Source organism: Odontesthes bonariensis, chromosome 1 (assembly GCF_027942865.1).
Source record: "Odontesthes bonariensis isolate fOdoBon6 chromosome 1, fOdoBon6.hap1, whole genome shotgun sequence".
In the NCBI taxonomy this organism is placed as follows: Eukaryota; Metazoa; Chordata; class Actinopteri; order Atheriniformes; family Atherinopsidae; genus Odontesthes; species Odontesthes bonariensis.
Genome location: NC_134506.1, coordinates 39350927 through 39373688, shown reverse-complemented (window position 1 = coordinate 39373688; position 22762 = coordinate 39350927). Strand labels below are relative to the sequence as shown.

Sequence of the window (22762 nt, the reverse complement as noted above, 5' to 3'; positions counted from 1 at the left end):
TGATGGCTGATTAGTCATGTGACTAGCGAATCAGCCGATCCCCGTTTGTGTGTAAATGTAAATAGTTTGCAAGACGCCGACACGAAGAAATGGTGAAATCAATTAATGTAAACAGAGCCTCAGTCCCACCCCTGCTTTTGTTTCTTTTGTCAGGTCCCCTGAATCTCCCCACATACATCTTGTTCTCCGCTCGTAGCTCAAACAGTGTTTTTCAGTAATGAATGGGTGCTCATTTCAGTGTAATGGACAGACACATTGGCTGTCGTCTCATTTGTTTGTGCTGAGGGACAGGCTGGTTGCTCCATCAGTGGATCGACTGAAAGTCTGTAATGCATGTTACCCAGATTGACATAAATTGAATGTCTATTGAACATTGTACATTGAGACTGTATTCTCACCCTTCCAGAACATTTCTGCTGGATTCTGGTCAGCACTTCTATGACTTTCCTTTAACCATTTTGGTAGAACAGCTTGTGTTCTTAGAGTTTTTGTCTTGTTAGATGAGCCTCTTTTATGTTACTTGGTTCCTATATGTCTCAATGCTTCTGAAGTGAGCTCTTACAACAAGCCTGATTGTCCCCCTCCTCATTGCTCTGGTGTCCATGAAAGTTTTTAAGTTTTGAATTCTCTGACCAAAAAACAATTTTCCACTATTCCTCAGTTATTTAAAATGAGTTTTTGAAAGAGAATTCAGCAGTGTTTCTGGATCGTGTTCACATATGTGACTGGCCCGGTGAACCGTATTCACGGGAAATGATATCTGGACGTGTTCCTGAGCCCCTGCAGGGATTTCCAGGACAGAATCATGTCTGTTACTGTGCGCACAGAGATGTTTCCAGATCCTCTGAATCTTTTTAGGATATTTTTAACTGTAGATGATGGAATATTCAAACAAACACTGAGGAACATTATTCTGAAATTCCACCAGAATTTTTAGAAGCAGCTTTTGCAGAACATTGCCCATCTTTACTTTGGAGAGACTCAGCCTCTTTAAGGTGCTGTTTTTATATCCAGTCATGTTACTGGCTGCTCTAGCTGTCTTTGTTTTTTTAGGTGCTCCTTTTGCAGCCTTTTGTTGCTCCTGTCCCAAACTTTTGGAGATTTGCCATCAAATTAAAGATGAGCTAATGTTTTCTATTAAAAAAAGTTTAATGTCTCATATTTGGACAGTTCTTACACTTTGATGCATGATGCATCTCTTTTTATTATAATTTTTCCCCCAACTGCAACAACTTTTATATTGTTATGGCCTTTCACGATATTTGTCTAAGGTTATGGGAACATGATTGTTAAATCAAGTGTTCGTTTTTTTTAAACCACATTTGCAAAATATTTCCAAATATTCAATGCGACAGTCCTGCGCTATTGATTTTGAACATAACAGATGGGAAAACTGTTCAAAAAAACAAATGTTGGCAATGGCAATTTCGAATTGGGAAGATTTAATATCTAAGAGAAAATTGATTAAAAGTCGACCCGGGTTGTTAGAACTCACCTGCTGTGCCCTTCCCTGCGACACTGCCTGGCCACACATTTGTCAGTGAAAGATGCATTACTTCTGTGGAATAACAACTGTGGGGAGTGCTGAGCATGAAATAAGTTGCAGAAGAAGACCTGATGAGACTGCAGAAGTGAAGGAGGGGTGATGCAGCACTGAAACTGTCAGTCCAGTCTGTCATTTCTCAGTAGATCGTAGCCTGAGGTGTGAAGTATGAGCTGAATGATGATAACTTATTACTCTACTTGCCCTTTCTAATGAGGGGCTCTGGTAAAGCAGATCTGAGAACCAGCCAGAGGGCAAGGCGACTGGGTGATGGGGAAAGAATTTTTGTTTTTGTGACTCTGGTAATTCTGTGCACAGTTGAACTACGCCGAGTCGAGGCTGACCCAACTGGAGGGCTGTCACTGTGAGAGGTCCTGCAGTGCCAATGGCCTGGTGTACCGGGACAAAGAGCTGTGGGTGGAGCCTGAAAACTGCAGGAACTGTGCATGTAAAGTGAGTATTACTCTCCACATCATCATCGAAGAGTAAAGCCCTGGCCACCGTGCCTTGAAAAGGTGACCATCCTTCTTGAGTTTTTCTTGTTTGTTATCCGATTTAAAGGAATTGATTTTATTTTACTTTTATAAATGAAGGGATTTTCATTTATGTATTTTCCTTTTGCTATGAAGCCTTTAATCAGCATGTGGAGCTGCCAATTACATTAAAAAAACCACAGAATTCAGTTAAGTTCTATTAACTGTCACATGATCTTATATATATATCTATATATATATATAGATATATATATAGATATAGATGTAGATATATATATATATATCTATATCTATAGATATAGATATATATAGATATATATCTATATATATAGATATATATATATACACACACACACACAGCTGATGTAAAAGCCTGCAGAGTCTGCAAGACCATTAAGAAAGTGATTCCATCAAAGCAAGCGGCACAAAGAGGACAAAGTTATGGACACTTACATGCTATGGTTAAGTTGTGGTCTCAGAAACTGCATATACCTCAGAGCATTATTAAATCATTAAAGTGTGGCAGCACTACAAACCTTCAACAAAATGGCAAACCACCAAAAGTCACAAACCAGTCAAGGAGGGCATTAATCAGAGAGCTAACAAAGATGACAAAGGTAACCCTGAAGGTGCTCTAAATCAGTGGTTGGAGTGTCTGTCTATTGGACATCTATAGCTGTACTCTCCACAAACCTTTACTTTATGGACAAGTGGTCAGAAAACAAGGGTAGTAAAGACCTATGAATGTTGTTTTTTTTTGTATGCAATAATTTGCATGTTTAAATTTGTGGGCATGTTGAGCTTGTCAAATGGTAAATGACCCACAAATACCCATTTTAATTCCAGGATGTAATCCAAAAGTAGTTGAATACAGGGAACTGTATTTGCTACCAATTAACAAACTAAAAAACAGCTTCTAAAGGAAGTACTTTCCATTACAGAATACTAAAAAATACTAACAAGTGAAACCATCTACGTCAAAAACATTGCCAGTACACTTAATCTTTTTAAGTAGTGGATAAATTACTGTTATTAGGGGGAAACAAGTAGATTTAAGCTGATTTAAACATGTATAATTGTGTTATAACATACAATCTTTAGGTATGTTTTTGTCTTTCTGAGATATTTTTTGGGCATTTATGCTTTTATAGTGATCGTAGAGAGATGAAGGACTGAAAAAACCCTAACTGTGAATCAAGAATTGGTACAAGTCATATTCTATAAAACTCAGTTGCCCTAGCAATATCACGATCCTTATCAGCTTGTTCCAGTTCTTAGCAAGACATTTTTTAGTTTTTTTTAACAAACTGACAAGTAGTCAGTGGAAAGTGGGTACACCTAAGAAAGCGTATGACAACATATCTGCTGGAGCAGCTCCAGTATCACTCATTGCTGATGCATAATGGTGATGCAGATATTTTTCTTTTCTTTGATGGAAAGCCACTGCAACCCCCAATTTTCCTCCATGCTTTGGCCTTTCCTCCAGCCCGCCTCTCAACCAACCTTGTATCATTTCTCTCCCTCTGCCCACCCCTTAATAAGTGCCCCCTAATAAGCCCGCCTGCCTGCACTCATACCTTTGAAATGTGTTGAATCAGGCCATCCTGGGCCCTGGGGAATTAGACTTGCTGCATCATTGCACATCAAGCACAGAGTGGAGTTAGTTAGTCTGGTTTCCTCCTGCAGACATGCCATTAACTGATAACCGTGGCATCCAGGGGAATCATTTTCGATGACTCATGAAATGAAGGTGCTCGCAGAGAGAGATATCATCTTCAAAAATAAACGCAGTCCTTCAGGGCCTGAATAAATGCCTGCTATCAACAGGTTACTCAGGAGCAGTACAGTACATGGATCTATTCTGTCATCTATAAGTGTGGTTGCTTTCAGTTTCAGACAAAAGTTTTGAAGGTAGTTCTCCAAATATTTCTAATTTAGTTTACAGGGTATTGATAATATAGGTGCATATGTCATTTAAAGTTGGGCTGAACTACACGAAAGGCGCTGATTACACATTCTGTGATATATATACAATATGCAACAGAAGTGAGAAAACCCCTGTACAATATAAATTAATGTAAAATTTAGGGCTGGGCGAGTTAACTCGTTATTATCGCGTTAACTTGCTTATTATTATTATTATTATTATTATCATTATTATTATCATTATATTATTATTATAAATATTTACTGCGCATTAACTCAGTTGTTTTATATTTATTTATTTATTTATTTTTAATTCATTTTATTATTGTAAAAGTCTGTTGCTGTCTGCTGCTGAACCGGAAAACAAAGTAATTGGCGGATCCACTAAACATGGAGAAGGGTACGGAACTTTTACTCGGCCATTTTTCATTTCAAAGTTCAACCAGATGGCGGAGTTGACAGAACCAAAGTCATCTGTAAACACTGCCAAGTTGAATTATCTTCTCAGCGTAGTAGTTCCAGTCTAATATATCACTTAAAGGCAAAACACACAACTGATAGCAGCAAGTCATTCAAGGAAACAGACAGTGGAGCGAGGCTTCTACATAAAAACTACATAAAAATGCTGATGTTAAAATTGTGTTTACACAACAAATGTTATGGCACTTTTGGATTCATTTTTGGATTTTGCGTACAAATGCGATTAATCGTGATTAATCAGGGAAATCATGCGATTAATTAGATTAAAGATTTTAATCGTTGCCCAGCCCTAGTAAAATTATTAATGTAAGTCCCTCACCTCTCAATAACAGAATTATTTCTGAATTGATAAGCAGAGAATTTCATCTTATAAACATTTAAAAGCAGATATTTTAAGACTACAACAATTAAGAAATCAGTGCAATAAAAGTGTATTCACTTTCTCTCAAACAAATCCCGAGTACAGTTGCGATTTCCAATTAGCCCGATTACTGAAGCATGGTTATAAAATGGTGTGAACACCAGAACTTTCTCAGTTTTGGTCCAGTGAGCTGTGACTGCCTGCACGTCTGCATCATTCTACTTCTAAATCTAGAAAAAAAAATTGTGAAACACTGCAACAGTAATCAGGAAGTATAGAAGAAGTCCCAGTTACACTGATCAGGGCTCTAAACAAAAGTGCTTTGGGCTAAGCACAGAGGTTATAGGTACAAATCTCAGTTTCTGTGCATAGTGTCAAACTATGTGGATGGTATCAAGGATAAAGAAAACATTTGGTCTTGCTTTCTCTGTTGCACAAAATGACAGAGAAAACTGATTAATACTAATAATGCTTACTTTAGTCAGAAGAGGTCAAAATAAATGCATTTGGCTCAGTTGGGGTCAAGTATGTTTGACATGAATCTGTCAGGGGCCACCGCGTGGAAATGAACAGTCCTGATGGTGAAGCACAGCGTGGCAGAGTAATAATGAGGGGTTTTAATATGGCCAGAGGTGTTGGAGAGATGACATTTATAAATGGCACCAGACACTTCCAGTTTATAAAGAAGAAAATCTTATTCAAATGCAGTGGTTTTGTCTGTGGTGAGGAGGGTTCACTCAGTTCATGAAGTACAGAAGAAATAAAATCATCTATTCTTATTAATAAAATGTACACTGACTTTTACTGTGCTTATATATTTTTAAAACAGTTCAATTTTTAGTTTTTTTTTCATTCATTTTTCATGAGAGCAAACACCTGACTGTCCAACTTTGAAATAAAGCAGTTATTGAGAATCATTGGAAGAAAACAATACTCAGGATTGTATGTTTAATATTGTTACAGAGGAGTAAAGTGTCTTTCCTGCATGAATGTTTGAGGAAATGTAAAGTGAAACAGAGAAGGCAGCAGGAGACATGAGTTCAGTGTTTATTCCCTCGCACTAAGCTTGTGGATTTTAATCTTGTAATGTATGTTTTGCACGTTTTTTCTTATTAAAAATAACCACCATTTCCCTACAGAATGGTGTGGTGGAGTGTCGCAGGATTTTCTGCCCTCCGACAAATTGCTCAGAAGACTTGCTTCCTGTTCACGTCGACGGGACTTGCTGTAAAACATGTAGACGTAAGTATTCGTGGCACATGAGGCAGGAAGCTGGAGATGTTTTCACCCAAAACAAAAAAGTGAAAATCCCCACAAACTGTGTATCAGCAATTATTATTTTATATTAGTTGCAAAAGTTTGCATTCCCACCTAACAAGCATGCTACCACCAGTATATTTGCAATCATTTTGGGAAATTGATTTTCAGATGATCAATTTTCATCAAGCACGAGCATTATGTCACACTGTTTGCATACAGCAGGTGAAATCTGTCGGCAGCAAACATTCATTTTCTCAAAAGATTTGAAAGCTTCACTTTGTTTATGCTTGCAGGAACTCAGAGAGACATGTTGCCCAGAGACAAACTAACCGAATCAGTACTTACCGAGGTTCACCTCTCTTAGGAATTAATTAATCAAAGCTTTCCATACTTATGCAATTATAAGGAAAGCCAACAACTTCACAGCAGATCCAACTAATCCCCTTCACGAATCTTTCCACTTATTACTATCAGGTTGCCAATTCAAAGTCCCCAGAAAACCGAACAGAATTATTTATCGTAACTCCTTTATTCTCACTACCTTAGGTTACTTAAATAATCAATAATGTTCTTCTACTACCACTACATGAGCATTAAGTTCACCTAATTCAGATAATTCTACTTCTATTTAAGAAATGCATCCTTTTACGTCAATTGTCTGAGTTTTGTTTTTGGAATTATATGTTGAGCTACAACAAAAACAAAGTAAGACGATAGCTATTTCTTAATCTGAAGGACACTAATTATATGTTGCATATTCTCATTTTCAACTTTCTGATCTGACAAACCTTCTTTTGCAGCAGTATGACAGTATCATGTCTTTTCCTGTTATTTACTGAAGAGACGCAGATGTTTTTGTGACTTCACAGTTTGTCTCTTCAATGCTCACTTTGTTCATCCATTCACTTCTTCCCACAATGGACAATAGATAGTTTCTGGAAATGTCTTGCACTTGTTGATCACTGTCAACAGTTGTGTTGATCATTTTATTTGTAAAAGGTGACACATTTTATTGCTGTTTTATTTTACTGAAAGAGTTTTTTTACACTCTTATTTGTGGATAGTCTAATGCCATATCCAACGGTAAATGTGCATAGCTCTAGATTGTTTTAAGTCATGTAAACAAATAACCACCATTGTTCCACAGTTCTAAAAAATGTGCTGGCCTTGTTTGTTTTATCTCTTTCTTTCAAAGCTGGACCCACAAGCAAACAAGTGTAGATACAAACAGGGCTGATGTTTGTGGGTGATATACTGCTGGCACAATAGAGCCAGACTAAATCATCTGCATGGACAAAGATCACAGCTGAATTTTTTTTTTTTTTTTAGTATCAAGCAGACAGAGGTCTAGTAACTCTCTCTCTTACTAAACTGCGAAAACTGGAATTCCCTTAAGGGAAGAGTGTCTGAATAATTCCATTCTTCCTCTGCCCCCCCATCCCTCCGCTCGTTCCTCTTTCCTCCTCTTCCTCCCCTGTGAACATCACAGCTCCGGCACAGATGGGGAGGGGAGCAGCGCTCCAGAGCTGTGACTGAGTGTGCTGTGGTCCAGCACCCGGGAGAGGAGGGAAGCAGGACTTCATATCATGCGCTTCACTTACTATTTCTGCTTTATCACCAGAGGATTATGCAGAGGGGCTTTCGTCTGTTGTATTCTTAATGCGTGTTACATTTCCTCTCCGCTTATGCGCACCAGCCAAGAAAAACTTTGTTTGTAACCGAGTTACCCGTACAGAAACTTCTTTTTTCTCAGGCAATCTTTTCACTGCTGCTGTAAGTAGGCCTAACACAGATTTTAGTAGCTAAAGACTGTTTGTTACTGTGGCTAACTTGTGATAGAAACTGTCCTATCCTGTGTTATTGTCCACAGCTAAATGCACCTACATGCGACAGACTTTCGCTGAGGGCCAGCACTTTCTGTCCAGGAGCTGCAGGGAATGCAAGGTATGGCTTCCTCTTGCATTACACATTTCTTTCTCAGCAATTATCCTCTATCCTGCAACCAGATCACCAGGCACATCTTTTCAGGGTAAAAGTGCAGTGATTGTTTGTTTGTAGAGGGACTGTTTAGTGTGTTATTCAATTAGCCAGCAGGCCGTATTAGTTTCCCCATCCAGCTGCAATCTGCTCAATCTGTCTTTCTTTTTTTAACCGTCTGAACAGCGAGATATCCAGGTAATTAGAATAACTCATGAACACAGCGACGCAAAGCCTTGATCTGAATTGCAACTTCATTATTCTAGCTCGGCATAGTTAAGCTTTCCTCACTGAGAAGCCGTTTATCTTTAAAGACGCTATTTTAAGGTGGAAATGATCAATCTATGGATGGAATTGCTTACAAAGGCCCCACGTAGGGGGATTCCTGGACTCTTTATTAGCTCTGAGGGACCCTGAAACATCATTATACTGCTTGAATGCTTTGTTTTGAGCAATTACAGCCATCTTCACTTCTGGATGTTAATGACCAGTTTTTGGACAATTATTTTTGAGACCGGCTTTTTCTTTGAGGCTGTGGCCGTTCTGGGCCATGACAGCCCATACAAACACATACAAACCCATAAATTCCAGCATGTTTGTCGAAGCTTCCGGTTCAGTTTGTGTATTTTTGAGCGACATGCCAATTTAGAAGTATGTCATGTGTCTGTTGTCTCGTGCTTACTGCAGGAGATGGACAGGAAGTAGGAAAGTAGCAATGAATGCATCCTCTGGCATCTCCATATTATGGTTGCATGGGCTCGGGTTAAATAATGTTTAACTTGTTTAACTAAATTCTAAGCATTCACTGAGTTTAGCTGAGCTGTGACCAAAAATCTAAGAATTTACTAACACTTTGGTATTTGTACATCAAATTGACTTTCCTTCCTGTAGAGTAAGCTTTGACTTTTGACTATTTTCATTGATCACAACATTATTAAAACATACAGAGAACAGCCTGCACCATAACATAAAGTTGTCTTAAACAACTTGTCACTAATATATGCAGCTGTAAAAACTACTTACTATACTTGAATTAAGCTGAATATAAATTTTTTACCGGACCAATTTTCAGACCATTGAAAACAAAAGCGAACTTGTTGTTGTTTGTATTTGTAATTTGTGCATGAATTGTCATTCTTTCACTAGTTTTAAGCATTCACATCAGATATTTGTGTGCTGGATTTTGGTTTTAGTTCCATCAATTGCAGGAAAAGATATCTTCTTGAAAATGTAACAAGGTTTTTAGTTCTGCCGTGGCTTGATATTCAGTTTTTTTTTTTAAGCATTTGGAGCAAACGTTTAAGCATACTGTTGTTTGCAAAGAGTTGATCTTCTCCCTGGTTTGACAGTGAATTTCACAACTGGACCACAAATCAGTTCTTTTGCTCATCTTGGTCAAATCATGTCGACTTCAAACCTTGAAGACAGCCTATTATCCCTGAAGGTGCTGATGCGGAGACACTGCTGCGTTCAGTGTCATTACGTAACAATAAGCATTTGTTTTAATGCTTTTTGCTTTTTTTTGCCAAAGCACCTGGGACCCAGAAGATTTTAAATGGAGAAGTTTTATTTGTTTGATTAAATGCCATCTCATAAAATAATACTTCTTTAACACAGGCTACTTCACTGCCTGCAGCAGATAAGAATAAAACCATTTTATTTGTTTATTTCTGGTCTATTCCTGAGGTGCTGGATATTGCCAAAGACACATATCTGGCTACCTGCCACCAGAGAAGCAGAAGGGGGAGAGTCAATAGGATGTTCCCCCACTGTACTATAAGGTGATAAGAGACCCACCCAGGGCTGATTGTGAATAACACTGGAAAATCATATGAGCGAAAGAAGCCTCATAACAGCAATGCTCCGTGCCAAGAGCTGCCCACAGCAATCTCCTGGAACAAGAACCTGTGACCATCATAATGGCGGACACGAACCAGCTGCTAACGGATGACGCACCCAGGCTGGCTAACCCAAGGTTGGCCAGTAGCTTGCCTCTTTACAAAGCTTCTTTCAGGCATCGTACTGGATGAGATGAGTAGGCACAAGGCTGAGTACATGGGTGGTGGCCAGAGGGGAAATGAGTGTAACACCAGAGGAGCTAAACGCCAGCTACTGATCGACAGAACTGTCAGTAAGATCAGACACACAAATCTGTGAATCGCCTGGATTGACTAAAAGAAAGCTACAACCCTAACCCTGCAACATCAACAAGGCTCATATACTGTATGCTATCATATATCTAATTTATCTAAAATTATTTTAATTCTTTTTGTTTTTATTTAGCAATGAAATAACCTGACGTCAGCATACTTCACTCTCAGCATCATTTTGTCATCAACTGTAGAACTTTAAGACGATTCATGTGCTACTTGTTGATCAGTTTTCAGATTTCTACATTTCAAACTCTTTCCTTTTTTATAACAACTTATCTTAGTATTATATTTCCTAAAGTAAACTCGGTAGACGTAGGTAATTCACTCATTCAGACCTGATGCAGTCCTGCAGCATGTATGTATTTCCTTCCTGCCTTTTAAGCCTGACGCTGGCCTGAACCTTCAGGTTTGCTGGGTTCGTGTGTTATTTTCAAGACACATCAACAATGATAATGAAAAGAAGACTCAGGAAAATTAGGGCAAAGTCACTTTACAATAAAAGGTAAAGCTTTAATTGTCCCAATTTTTTATTTTATATTCATAGTTAATCAGATGTTGAGAAGGTAATTCTTTTTTTCTTTAGAAAACACTCAGATTTCCAGAGATAGTTTTCTGTTACTGTATTATTGTGTGTCCTAAGTGATCTGATAACAATTGGAGAGCCCTGAGAATGTGTGTACACACCTATCTACGTGTGTTCACACCTGCAGTGTATTAAAAGCTGACCTGGAATGACAAGACACATCTGGAGCTTCGAAGCCTCAGTTCACATATGAAACAAGCAACAGGTCATAGCTGCTTGTTTCAATGTCACGGGAGAAATTGAAGTAAAAGACAATTTGGAGATTTATTTATTTATTTTTTAAATGATGCATCCTGTGAGTTTGGATGCTCATTTCCATAGATTTGTTTTATTCCCAGAAAACAGAAGAGTGAGAAAACATCCTACTGGAAATTCTGCTGCTATTGTGGAGTCATGTCAGAGGCTTTGGTGATCCTTGAATGCGGCTCAGATTTACGTTCCAGCTGTTATAAGAATGTGACCCCCAGTCCCTTTTAAACATGGCCTCAGCGATAAGATCTAAATTCATATTTAGTCCGTCCCGAGTGTGTTCACACCTGTATCTAAGGCTGCCCTTTTGTGTTCTGATTAGCAGCCTTTTGGGTCAGAATGGGCTAATGGTAAGACCAAAAAACGGGTTAACCGGAGGGTGAAGCGGTCATAAGATTGCAGGTTTAAACTCCGGAACAGATCAGATTATGTCATTATAGTTATATTGTGAAAAATGAGTTCCTCTCAATGCATAGACCTTTACTCATTCGACCCCAGCACTGAAATTATATTGTCTGGCTTGTCTTCTCTTTCTAGAATGGTTTGATGGTGAAAGTCACAGAAACTTGTCCAGACATCAACTGTACCATCAGTGAGCAGATTCTACCAGAGGGCAGATGCTGCAATGTTTGCAAAGGTATGTCTTTCTCCTTAATGCAGTCTTTTAAGGCTGCACAAATCACTCTTTTCTTGGATGTGCCAACAATCCCCCGTGTTGATTAGGCCAGACCTCTGCAATAATTCTCTTTTACTTTCCTTTTTGGTATCAATGTGTTCGTCTGAGATACCTATCAGGGCAGATTGGTCCATTTTCTATCGAGCACCTGCCATGCCAATTTGCCTTAACCCTGGTATTTTGGCTGCAAGGTACTACAGGGTATATAGCCAGCAGTCATTCAGTGAATACATTGAATAAACAAACTGTCTGAAGCCGTCAGTTATAGAGCCACAATGGGAAAAACTCTTAGAGCAGGTTTGGCCTGAAGAAAATTGCACTCTCGTTTAGATAAGATAGGCTGCATGCCTCAAACCTTCTATTTTCACAGAAAAAATTAGATGAAAAGTATGTAAAAGAGAAGGCAAGGGATGGAAATTTTAAGGGAGAAAGCAGCCTTAATTAGAAAGAGAAGGAAGAGAAATCTTAGCTGCTATGGTTAAAGAAAAGGAGGGGAAAGGATGAGCGCAGGTTGAAGCTAAAGAGCAAAGAATTCGAAAAGAAAGATGGCCAGATGATAGGACCAACACAATTGAGTGGTTTGTAAAGACGCAAAAGGAAAGGACTTTAGGAATGAAAGCAGTGTAAGAGGAAAGTGTAGGTTAGTGAAGGAGAGGATATCAGAGAGGAGGAAAGACTATGGGCGAGAGGAGCGTTTGGTATTTAATTGCTTTCTCTTACAGTACAGACTTCCAGCACCACTTCCCTTTCCTCCCTTTTTCTTTCTTGATATCCACAGACAGTAAAACTAAGAGCTGATTATTCTTTCCAAATCAGTTCCTAACCACCTCCCTGAAATTGACTTGTGGCTTACTGTTAAATACAGTCACACTAGTGGTGTGCAAAATGATCGTCATGACGATGCATCGCGATTCTAATTTTCGCGATCTACTGCATCGATTCTTGATGCCAAGTATCGATTTATTATTTTTTTAATTTTAATTTTTTTTGGGGGGGCTTTTTATGCCTTTAATGATAGGACACATGCAATTGATGCATTTCGCTGCAAGGGATGTTTGCCATATTTTTTTTATTTTTTTTATAGTTTTATAAAGCCTATGCACTTTTTTTTGTCCGTACTGATCATCCCTATTTTGTTATTTTAAGTTTTATAAATCCTATGCACTTTTTGTGATGAGTGTGTCCAGTAATAGTAATATTTGTTTTAATGGCAATACCTCCAAAAGTTGTTTCAATAAATACAGTTATGAATTGATTTGCTTTGAGTTATGTATCAATTGAAGACACTATCTAGATCAGGGGTCCCCAACCACCGGGTCGCGGACCGGTACCGGTCTAGATCATACACAGCCAGTCAGCCACTGGTAATGGCTGTATTTTTTTATTTTGGAATGTTCAGTGAAAATATCGCAATGCATCGCGATGCATCGCAATAATTCAAGTATCGTAATGCATCGTGATAGTATCACATCGTGGCATGTGAATCGTGATTCGAATCAAATCGTGACTCCTTTGCCAATACCCACCCCAAAGTCACACTGGCTCTGGTAATTTGATAATTAACTTACTTGTTAAGAGTATTCCTGCCGCACTGTTTTACTGTAATAAAAAAAGAATATTTGTACAATGAATGGCTGGCAAATCAAAATCCATCAATTACAAACACAACTTTACTAATAAGACCTACAACCTCATTTCCCCAAAAGTACTATTTCATGAAAACAGAATCAGCTCATTTTAAATTTGATGGCAGCAGCACTTATTAGAAAACAGATGGGACAGAGCCATTTTACTACAGTGTAGCACCCCCTCTTCTTTGAACAGCAGCCTTTAAATGTCTGGGAACTGAGGAGACCAGTTGCTGGACCTTTGTGAAGAGGAATGTTGTCCCATTCTTCTCTCATTTCACATTCTAGCTGCACAACAGTCCTGGATCGTCTGTCTCATGATTTGCTTTTCGTGATGCTCCAAATGTTTTCATTATGTGAAAGATCTGGACTTCAAGCAAGCCAGTCCAGCACCTGGACTCTTCTAATATGTAGTCATGCTGTTGTAATAGACGCAGTATGCATTTTAGCACTGTCTTGCTGAAATAAACAAGGCTTTCCCTAGAGAAGATGTTGTCTAGATGGGAGCATATGTTGCTCTAAAATCTGCATATACCTTTCATCATTGATGGAGCCTTTACAGAGGTGCAGGTTTTATGCATCCCCATACCTTTCTGAGATTTAGTCTCGAGGACATGCCATTCATGATTTCCAAAATGAATTTCAAATTTCCATTTGTTTGACCTCAGCGCAGTTTGCCACTTTGCGTCAGTCCATTTCAAATGAGCTTTGGCCCGGGGAAGGCAGCAGTGTTTCTGGGCCGTGTTCACATATGGCTAAGCTTTAACCTGCATTTGTGGTGATCTGTGTTCACAGACAAGGATTTCTGGAAGTGTTCCTGAGCCCGTGCTGCAATTTCTGTTTTTTTGATGCAGTGCTGCCTGAGGGCCCAAACAGCCCAGACATCCAATATTAATTTTCAACTGTTCGCCTTGCACACAGACAAGTCTCCAGATTCTCTGAATCTTTTGCCTATATAATGTACTGTAGATGATGGAATATTCAAAGTGGTCACAATTTTACATTGAGGAACATAATTCTAAAACTGCTTTACAATTTGTAGACACAGCTTTTTTTTTTCTTGTTGAGCCTCTGCCCATGTTTCCTTTCGAATAGACTCTGCCTCTTAAAGGTGCTCTTTTTATACCCAGTCATGTTAACTAACCTGTTGCCAGTTAACCTAATTAAATGCAACATCTTCTTCCTCCTTTTACAACCTTCAAATGCCTCCATCCCAAGTTTTTAAAGCAGTCATTTTGCCATCAAATTCTCATTGAGATTCTCATTGAGTCTCTTTCTACGTCGAATACAATTTTGGTTTGAAATTTTCAAATCATTGCATTCTGTTTATATTCACATTCAGTGTCCAAACTTTTTTTTTAATTTGGGGTTGTAAGACATGTAGGAGCAAGCTTATATAGTCAGTCCTTTATCGTGCACACATCATTCTGTGCAGCTGTAGATGTGCTGAGGGGAAGAATCATTCAGAGACAGCTCTTTCTTCAGTAATGGCTCCTCAGGCGCCTTGCCTCTCAGGGCTTTTTTTGTGGAGCCAGTCTGTCACTCATTACAGGACGTGATGAGCTACATCTACAGAGCAAGAGACAATCATCTCTCTGTCTGTCTGTCACCATCCTTATCTGTCAGACTAATTCTCGGCCCACAAAAAGTGTGTCGCATCACACTTTTGTGCACTGGCACCGCTCAGGCTCTCAGTCTCAGTCTGATCTGAAAAACACAAGTTGCACAGAGGTGGAACGGGCCTGCGGAGACTCAGACTTTAATTTATGCTAAAAGTAACCTATTGGACATAAACTCAATGGGTCATATTCGCAAGTGGAAAGTTGGACTCTGAGAATCAGACCTTTTCACCTCAGTACTGACTCTTGTACCTTGGTTTATTTTATAATGTTGTTTCTATTGGTACCTTATGAATTTTGCACATCTTACATCTGCTGCAGCAGCTGAACATATAGGAGAACAAATAATCATGAACAAGGTCACAGCACAGTAGTGACTATTTGACTACTGTGTTGTTGACTCATTTTTACATCTTCCTCCATGAGCATAGATGTGTGCATTTGTATATTTTCTATTGCCGTGTATGAATGATTACACTGAAAGCAGAGCTTTTATTGCACCAAATTTACGTAAAATTGCAGCACCTCAAACTCGTGCATGTGCTTTTTTTCTCTCTCTCTGAACAGTGATGTATGTGCATTTGTATGTCTGTCGACAACTTTTCACTGCCTTGAGTGAGCAGATTTCATGACTCTCTTTGCTTCTCTCTTTCAGGTTACGACTTCTGCGCAGAGGGACTCATTTGTGGAGAAAACTCTGAGTGTAAAAACAGGAATACTAAAGCAGAATGTGAATGCAAGAGTGGCTATGCTTCCATCCACGGGGATTCTACTTATTGTGAAGGTAGGACTTTATTTTACTCAGTTCAGGTTGTTCAGGGGCTCATGTGGCTGACTCCTAACTATTTGCTCAGAATATAAAGAAGAGAAAAAAAAGAAGCTGTGTGGATGGAGGCGCTTAATTCATTGTTCACTTCGAGGAGGCTGTTTATGAAGGCTGCTGTCTGATTTAGAACAATTTGACCTGATGGTGATTGACTTGGATCTTTTTGTCTCAAATTCTTCAGTTCTTGAGTCAGTGTCTTACCTTGAATAGACAGCATTCAGAGCACTCTCAGTTTGGAGAATCAAAATGGATTTAAGGTGTGAGGGAGAGTCAGTCCCCACACCTCAAAAGTTTCATAGTTGTTTAAGCAAATATTATTTTGTGAATTTTGCCCCCTGCATGAAGGCCTGCATCGTGGACTGGGTCCATGTAATCCTGGGTGTGAGACTGTGCTGTAACGCACAAGCTCTAGGGTTAAGAAAATGTGTTTTGACAAAGTTAGCTGATGTAGAAGTAATTGTGGTGTAAAACTCCCAAATATAGTGTTTATTCGATTTGCTGTAAAGATATTTGAGGAGTGAGTTTCAGATGGCAAAAAAAAATCTCTTCTGTGACGACGCTGTTATTGCTGTTCAGCTTGTTTTATGATTTTACAGGTTGGATTCTTTACGGCTACTTATCAAAATGAGCAGCATCCGGTGGGCAGCTCACATGCTGAGAGACTTGCCTGTAAACTTTTCAGATATTTTTCATTTCTTCTGGGATCATTTGAAATTTTTGCGCGTTTTAATCTCCTGCCCAAACCAAAACTTTGCTGCAGCTCGTTTGGGTATTTAGCCCACCTCTGCAAAGTGGAGGGCACACATTTGGTTGCCTCATACTGCACGCTCTGCATGCTTACAAACATCAAATATGAGTTGTTAGACTGCATTTAGCTCATTTTCAGGGATTCCCAGCCTCATAAAAATTTCAGTCAATCAGTCAAGGTTCTTCCAGCTTGGATTGTTGGCTGAGTAACATTCCCAGTTTGTGGGTGCTGCAGGCCCCGCTTACTTGTGATGGAGCTAATGGTCTTATTTGATTAAGAAGCTTGGGAGCAACAATCTGTGGATTGAAGGATTTGCTCAGCACTTGGTGCAGTTGTCTTTGGGTCGGAGCCACAGTAATCTGAACCACTAAGCACTCTTAGAACTGGGTAGCCATGAGCCTTGCAGTCTGTCTGCGTGTGTTTGATCTGCGTTGTAAAGAGGTTTACTCAGAGGCTCCCCTCCAAACCATGACTGTCCCATATGTTAAAGAACAGAATGAGGGCTGGAAAACTCGGATTGTTTGATCAACTGTGTAAATTATAGAGACAGATCTGCACTGGCTATTGCAGAAATAACCATGTTTGTGGGCTGGGCTGCATCCTAAGCTCAGACTTGTAATGTAACTGGATCAGCAGGATCTGTCTGTAATATTTAACATGGCTTCACTCTTACCTCCAACTTCAACTGGTTAATGATGGCGTGTCTTGAAAACAGCACAACAGGACTGTCATGTAGTTTCACTTCCATTATAAACAAAGCCCAGCAGTCCAATGGGGTGTCATTGATATCCTAAGAGTCTTTATTATGAGCAGAGTTATTGCTGCTCTTGTATAGCTGTCATTAAATGTGGCTATTACATCCTCATAAATGTTTCATTGTGCTGTCGATGACATTATTTACTTGTAATCAGAGAGCTGCTTGAAAAGGGTTTAAGAAGAGCCGAGTTCATGCGTTAGGTTTTGCATTCAGTTACTTAATGGAACCATAATTATTCTCTCCCTCTCTTTAAACTGGGTATACAATGTTAGAAGCTGATATTTGACACATATATATATCTATATATATATCTATATATATATATTGCCAATATCAATTTATGCTCATATATCTTTTCTGTCTTGTGCTGAAATATGTGCTCGTACAATGGGAAGCAGTTCTTTCTCCTGTATTATCTGTTCTTACAGGGTCACGACAGAGATGCCTGAAAAAGTTTCATTCAATTTGGTCAAAAAGTAAGAGGCGGTTTGCCTGTGTTTACTTTTATTTCCCATTATGACAAACCATCTCTACCTCTTTTCTTTACATTATCTATCAATCTACCACTTTACATATCGTTTCACTATGAGCACCAAAAGGAGGATGTGTGCCCTCATTTGTCAACCGATGAGCTTCTTTCTACTCAATCTGACAGCTGTAGTGTAGGGAGAGGTGAGTGTATGACACAGTCCATTGTAGACAGCAGCACAATGAATTTGCCTGGTCCAGGACCCTCTGTGTGATCTGCTTTCACCTACAAGATTGGCTGCAGGTCATTGTCATTTTAACTGACTGTTTCAGCTTTGCACCATCACATTATTGATATTATTACCATTAACATTAATAATGCCTGGCTGATTTGCTGGACTTTCCGTATAATTTAATGTCTGACGTGTCATAGCCTCCTGCTCGGATGGACAGATTTAAAGGGATAGTTCGCCTCTTTTGACGTGAAGCTGTGTGATTAATTAAATTTGACTTACCCCCAGTTGCTTCCTGTGAGCCGAGTTCCAGCCTCGTTTTGGCGTTGACGAAGGTAGTCCGGCCAGTTTGCTGGGGCCACAAAAATAAAGCGTTTTGCTTCTCAAAACAATATGCGTTCAAAAGAGTAATACATTTGCATCATAAAATCGTACATCCAGAAAAAGTCAGGCCTCACAATCACTTGGCGCTATTTTTGCCTCCCTTCATATCAATGCGTTCAGCCACCTAGCGACAGCTGCACCTGTTACAGTGTTTACTGCTCGGAAGCAGGGGGACTGCCCGGTCTGCACTTCGGTCTGCACGGTTTACACAGCACGCAGTGATACGAAGGGAGATAGAAATAGCGCCAAGCGATTGTGAGGTCTGACTTTTTCCTGGAGAACGATTTTGGGATGCAAATGTATTACTCTTTTCCGAGTATCTTTATGGATTAATTTAAACATTCATCCATAATTGTGAAAGGACAGCTTGCAAAAAATAATCATTTGAGTTGATGCCAACCTTATGTGCGTAATGTGTCTGTCCTCCAGTTTGGCAGAGTTTCACCCTGAGCAGAAGGGAGGTTCTGTTTGATTAAACATTTTTTTTCCTGGGCAATAGAGACAATTAGGCTGCAGCATATATGATGCAGGCTTGATTTTTCTACACCCAGCAACAGAGTTTGGTGACTGTTAATATTCAGAGCCATCTGCCTAATTTCTGAGGAAGCAGGAATGTGCCTCCATATGCAGAATATGCGCAGCGTATAAATATAAACACCAGCACATACTAATGATGATCTGTTTCTCACTTGCCTGCCCACGGAGACTCGTGTGTTTATTCATTCCATTAAAGCTGCATGTGAGCGGACAGCTTTCTATATGGGAGCTTCTTCTCCTCTCACTTGGTCGGGAAATTCTTTCAAATATCGGAAAGCAGTGATTCCTGTTAATTGGGCTGGTAAACACTCAGGGTTTCAGTTTAACATCACCTCAACTTCTGCACATTATGATGTTTCCCGATTATCTTCTCTCATATTCGTCATCAGACTCTGAGCAGCGTGAAAGCGCTAATAAAAAATGCTGAATTAGATCTCTGCTTGTGTTGTTTTGTGATCCCATGTAGACTTACTGATTATCAATGCACAGTTGTGCTGTTATGATCCATGACAACAAAATGTGAAAAAGTCCCTAAACCAAAAACTTTCAGTTCACTCAGTTGGACACTCATTTCTTTATTCTTTTTCTGCCACTCGGCATGACTTCTAAAGTAACGCATTTTCAGTGTGATGCCTACTTCGTTAGATGTGATCAGCCGAGCTTTTGGGATAATTTCACTAAATTATTTGACGCTATATTTTTCTATGCACTTATTTTTGGGTCAAGTGACATAAAAACTGGGAAAAAATTGTGTCTCTGAATACAGATCAGAAGATACGGTTATCATGGCTGTTTCGTGTTTTGCTGATGTGACCAACTGTCGCTAGCATGCAGATGTGTGTGCGCTTTACACTATCGAGCCATGTTTATTTCTTAAAATTTGTGTTTGAATAGTTTCAAAGTGGTTAAATATATTTGTTTAGTTGTTTACACAAAAGGTAGTGTTTGAACAGGACTGCAGAATCATAGGTCCACCTGCTAAAGCAAGCTTATTAAAGCCTTTCCCATTGCCGGTAGTGGTCTTAAAAGCAAGAGTACAGTCCAATAACTGCTTCTACCTCCCAGAGGACAAGACTGTAAAGGACAGCATTACATTCTATCCTGCAGGATGTGTTGGGCATTCATTGAAAATGACTGTGTTTTGTTGACTTTAAGGGTGATTGAAGCCAGAGCCGATGCCTGTGGCGACTATGCTGGACTGATTAAACATGGTTTAAACACTCAAAAAAGCCAATGTTAGTGGGTGTTGTTGGGTTTTTCGACATAATGTGTTAACGGAGCTTTAGTTTGCAGTGCTGACCGTGTTGTTAATGTAAGTGATGTAAGGTTACATCATTGATTTATTTGATTTTCTATTGTAAATCATTAGGACTCCCCACTTCCTGTATGATATGAACTGTATCTCTCTGATTTGTATCTAAATCTATGAGTAGATTGTTTCGAAACAGCTTGGAAGCAAGAACGTGGTCAGTTTTTTTTTTAAAATCCCATGAGGACGTGTTTTAATTAGCGTTGATTAAAAGCACTGACTACGTCTTGTGTTTTCTGTTCACCTTGGCTTATTATCCTCGTCAGCTCTTGTTTATGCTGTCAGCGATATTCTTAGAGTCCCAGCAGATCTACTGTATCCTCTCTCCGATGCTGAGACATTAACACAGCTGTTGTTGTCTTGCTGACAGCTTGTTAATAGTTGCCGAAAAAAATCTCTCGTATTGTTGACACACACTCAGTCGAATCTACAAACAATGAAGCACCGAATATAGAGAGTGATAGTCCTGCTGTTGTGGAAAATGTTGCATCAGCAAATGACAAACAAGCATGACTCCCATTTCCTTGCTCTGCTCTGTTGGGAGCCTCCTCCCAAATGGCTTGTTGTTACCCTACAGGTTATTCCATGGAGGGTGAAATCCCAGCATGGGTCTAGTGTTGAATCAAAGTGCAGTGAAAAAAATGAAGATCTTTCTTTCCTTTCACATGTTTTCAGCTTTATATCAGTCTTTTTTCCCCCCTCAGTATACCAAAATCATCTCCCACTCTGCAGGGTGCATTTTTTGCCACCACTCAAGCACCCCGTCTGTGCACGTCTGTCCTCTTTTATGCTTCAAATTAAAGGCAATATCACCATGGCACATGCCTGGAAATGTTTGTTGGCGAACACATTAGGGAAAAGTCAGAGCAGTTGGAAAGACACTTGAGTCGAGTCAAGTCTTTTCAAATTATGCAGAGCTGGAGTTAAATTTCATCAAAATGGTCTCAGAAGGTTGTCGTGGAGAATTCTCCTGCTATTTAAGAACCCTCATGGCTCCCTCTACTCACGCTAATGGCAGCATTGACTCCTGCTGTGACTCTTAACTCCTCAGTAGCTCTTATGTGCACCTCAAACCCTGACTCACCCTTGTTTTGCACATAAAGGTGGATTTTTTTTACCACTTTAGCTAATGTGTGATTTGGCCAAAGTTCAGTTGGCCGAAACATGAGAGTATCTGTCAACCATGTGGGATGTTACACCATCTTTTGTAAAATAAAAATAAAAAAATACAGGTTTGCTGGAACCATTTTGAGAGGTTACAAACTTTGAGGACTAACATTTTTACATAACAAGAATTCATTTACAGGCAAGTCCAAAATGGGACTGAGGAGGTTATTTGAGGCTAAATCTGTGAGACACAGAACTAAATGATCAGATAATAACTTGTGTTTCAATCTTGGATAAATAACATAGCAGCTGCTGTTGTAAGGCTGTGTATTACAGAGCACCAAAGTAAATGTTTGGAGTAAATAAAAATGTTTCATCAGTTTTATTACAGGAATCAACTACAGCTTTCATCCCCCGTTTACAACCTGTGCAGAGCAGAGGGAGAAGTTATAAAGATTGTTTTCTTTTCATCATCATAAACCCTTATATCAGCAACTTTACCCACAGAGTCCAGCAAAGCGAACGTGACGCAGCACTAAACAGAAGTGCTGATCGTTTACTTCTATCAACAGCTACAACAAAGCTAACCCTGCATATGTGCGACTGTTTTTATTTTTCCTGCAACTTTAAAATGAAAAAAAACTTTATTTTGTAGAAAGCGTTTTTCTGTAGTTGTTAGTATGTGACATGGTAAAGTAAAGCTAAACATTGTGGTTCTGGGTTAGAAACCAAAGTTGTGGACTGCAGTAGATTAGCCTCCAGGCACTTCAGCACAGTTTCAGACCCATGAATGTGCATATCAAAACAAGTCGGATGCACGTTGTTTCAATCTTCACACACTCTTCTCTGGTGTTGCTTTAACTTTGATTGCATCTAAAGGTTCTAATCTAAAGGTAAAGGTTCAAGAACCAAGAACCAAGAAAAGAAAACGGCATGCACCACATTGGGTTGAACCAACGATGTGTTGTTTTTGACATCTTTGCATTGGTGAAATCAGATTGTGTTTTTTTATAGTTCTAAAAATGTCCCTCATTGTCTTTTTAATTAGAAATATGAAAAGTAAAAAAGAAAAAGACATTTATGTCCATTCTGTTTAGTCCTTTCAAAATTGTTTCTCTTTATCTGCACTGCTGTCTTTTGAAAATATGGCCATATATTTTAGCCAGGTCATAGTGGAGACTAGAAGTTGTCACAATCATGATGCCATCTAAAAATGTCATGTTCCCAACATCTTTCGCCTTCATGGAGTCACACATCACACTCCCAGCTCTGTGCTTCACCTCGCCTCTTTCCCGCATCGATTGCAGCTTATTGGTGGAAAAAAAGATGTCCTTGTTAAACCCTCCTGGAGCGCCTCATTGTATTTTCTATATGCCAAACGGAGGTAGCTCAGAGCTTCGCCGTGTCCTCACACACATCTAGCTGTCAGCACAGGGACACCAGC

At 39.3% G+C, this 22762-nt stretch overlaps 1 protein-coding gene across 1 annotated transcript in view; it reads left to right on the top strand.

Moving 5' to 3' along the window:
- LOC142380820 (protein kinase C-binding protein NELL1-like) overlaps positions 1 to 22762 on the top strand; it is a 298110-nt gene that overhangs the window by 112998 nt on the left and 162350 nt on the right. The window contains exons 8-12 of the mRNA XM_075466741.1: positions 1862 to 1996; positions 5944 to 6046; positions 7935 to 8008; positions 11564 to 11663; positions 15605 to 15733. Of these exons, the coding sequence (XP_075322856.1) occupies positions 1862 to 1996; positions 5944 to 6046; positions 7935 to 8008; positions 11564 to 11663; positions 15605 to 15733 (541 nt within the window). The remainder of the gene's footprint in view (positions 1 to 1861; positions 1997 to 5943; positions 6047 to 7934; positions 8009 to 11563; positions 11664 to 15604; positions 15734 to 22762) is intronic.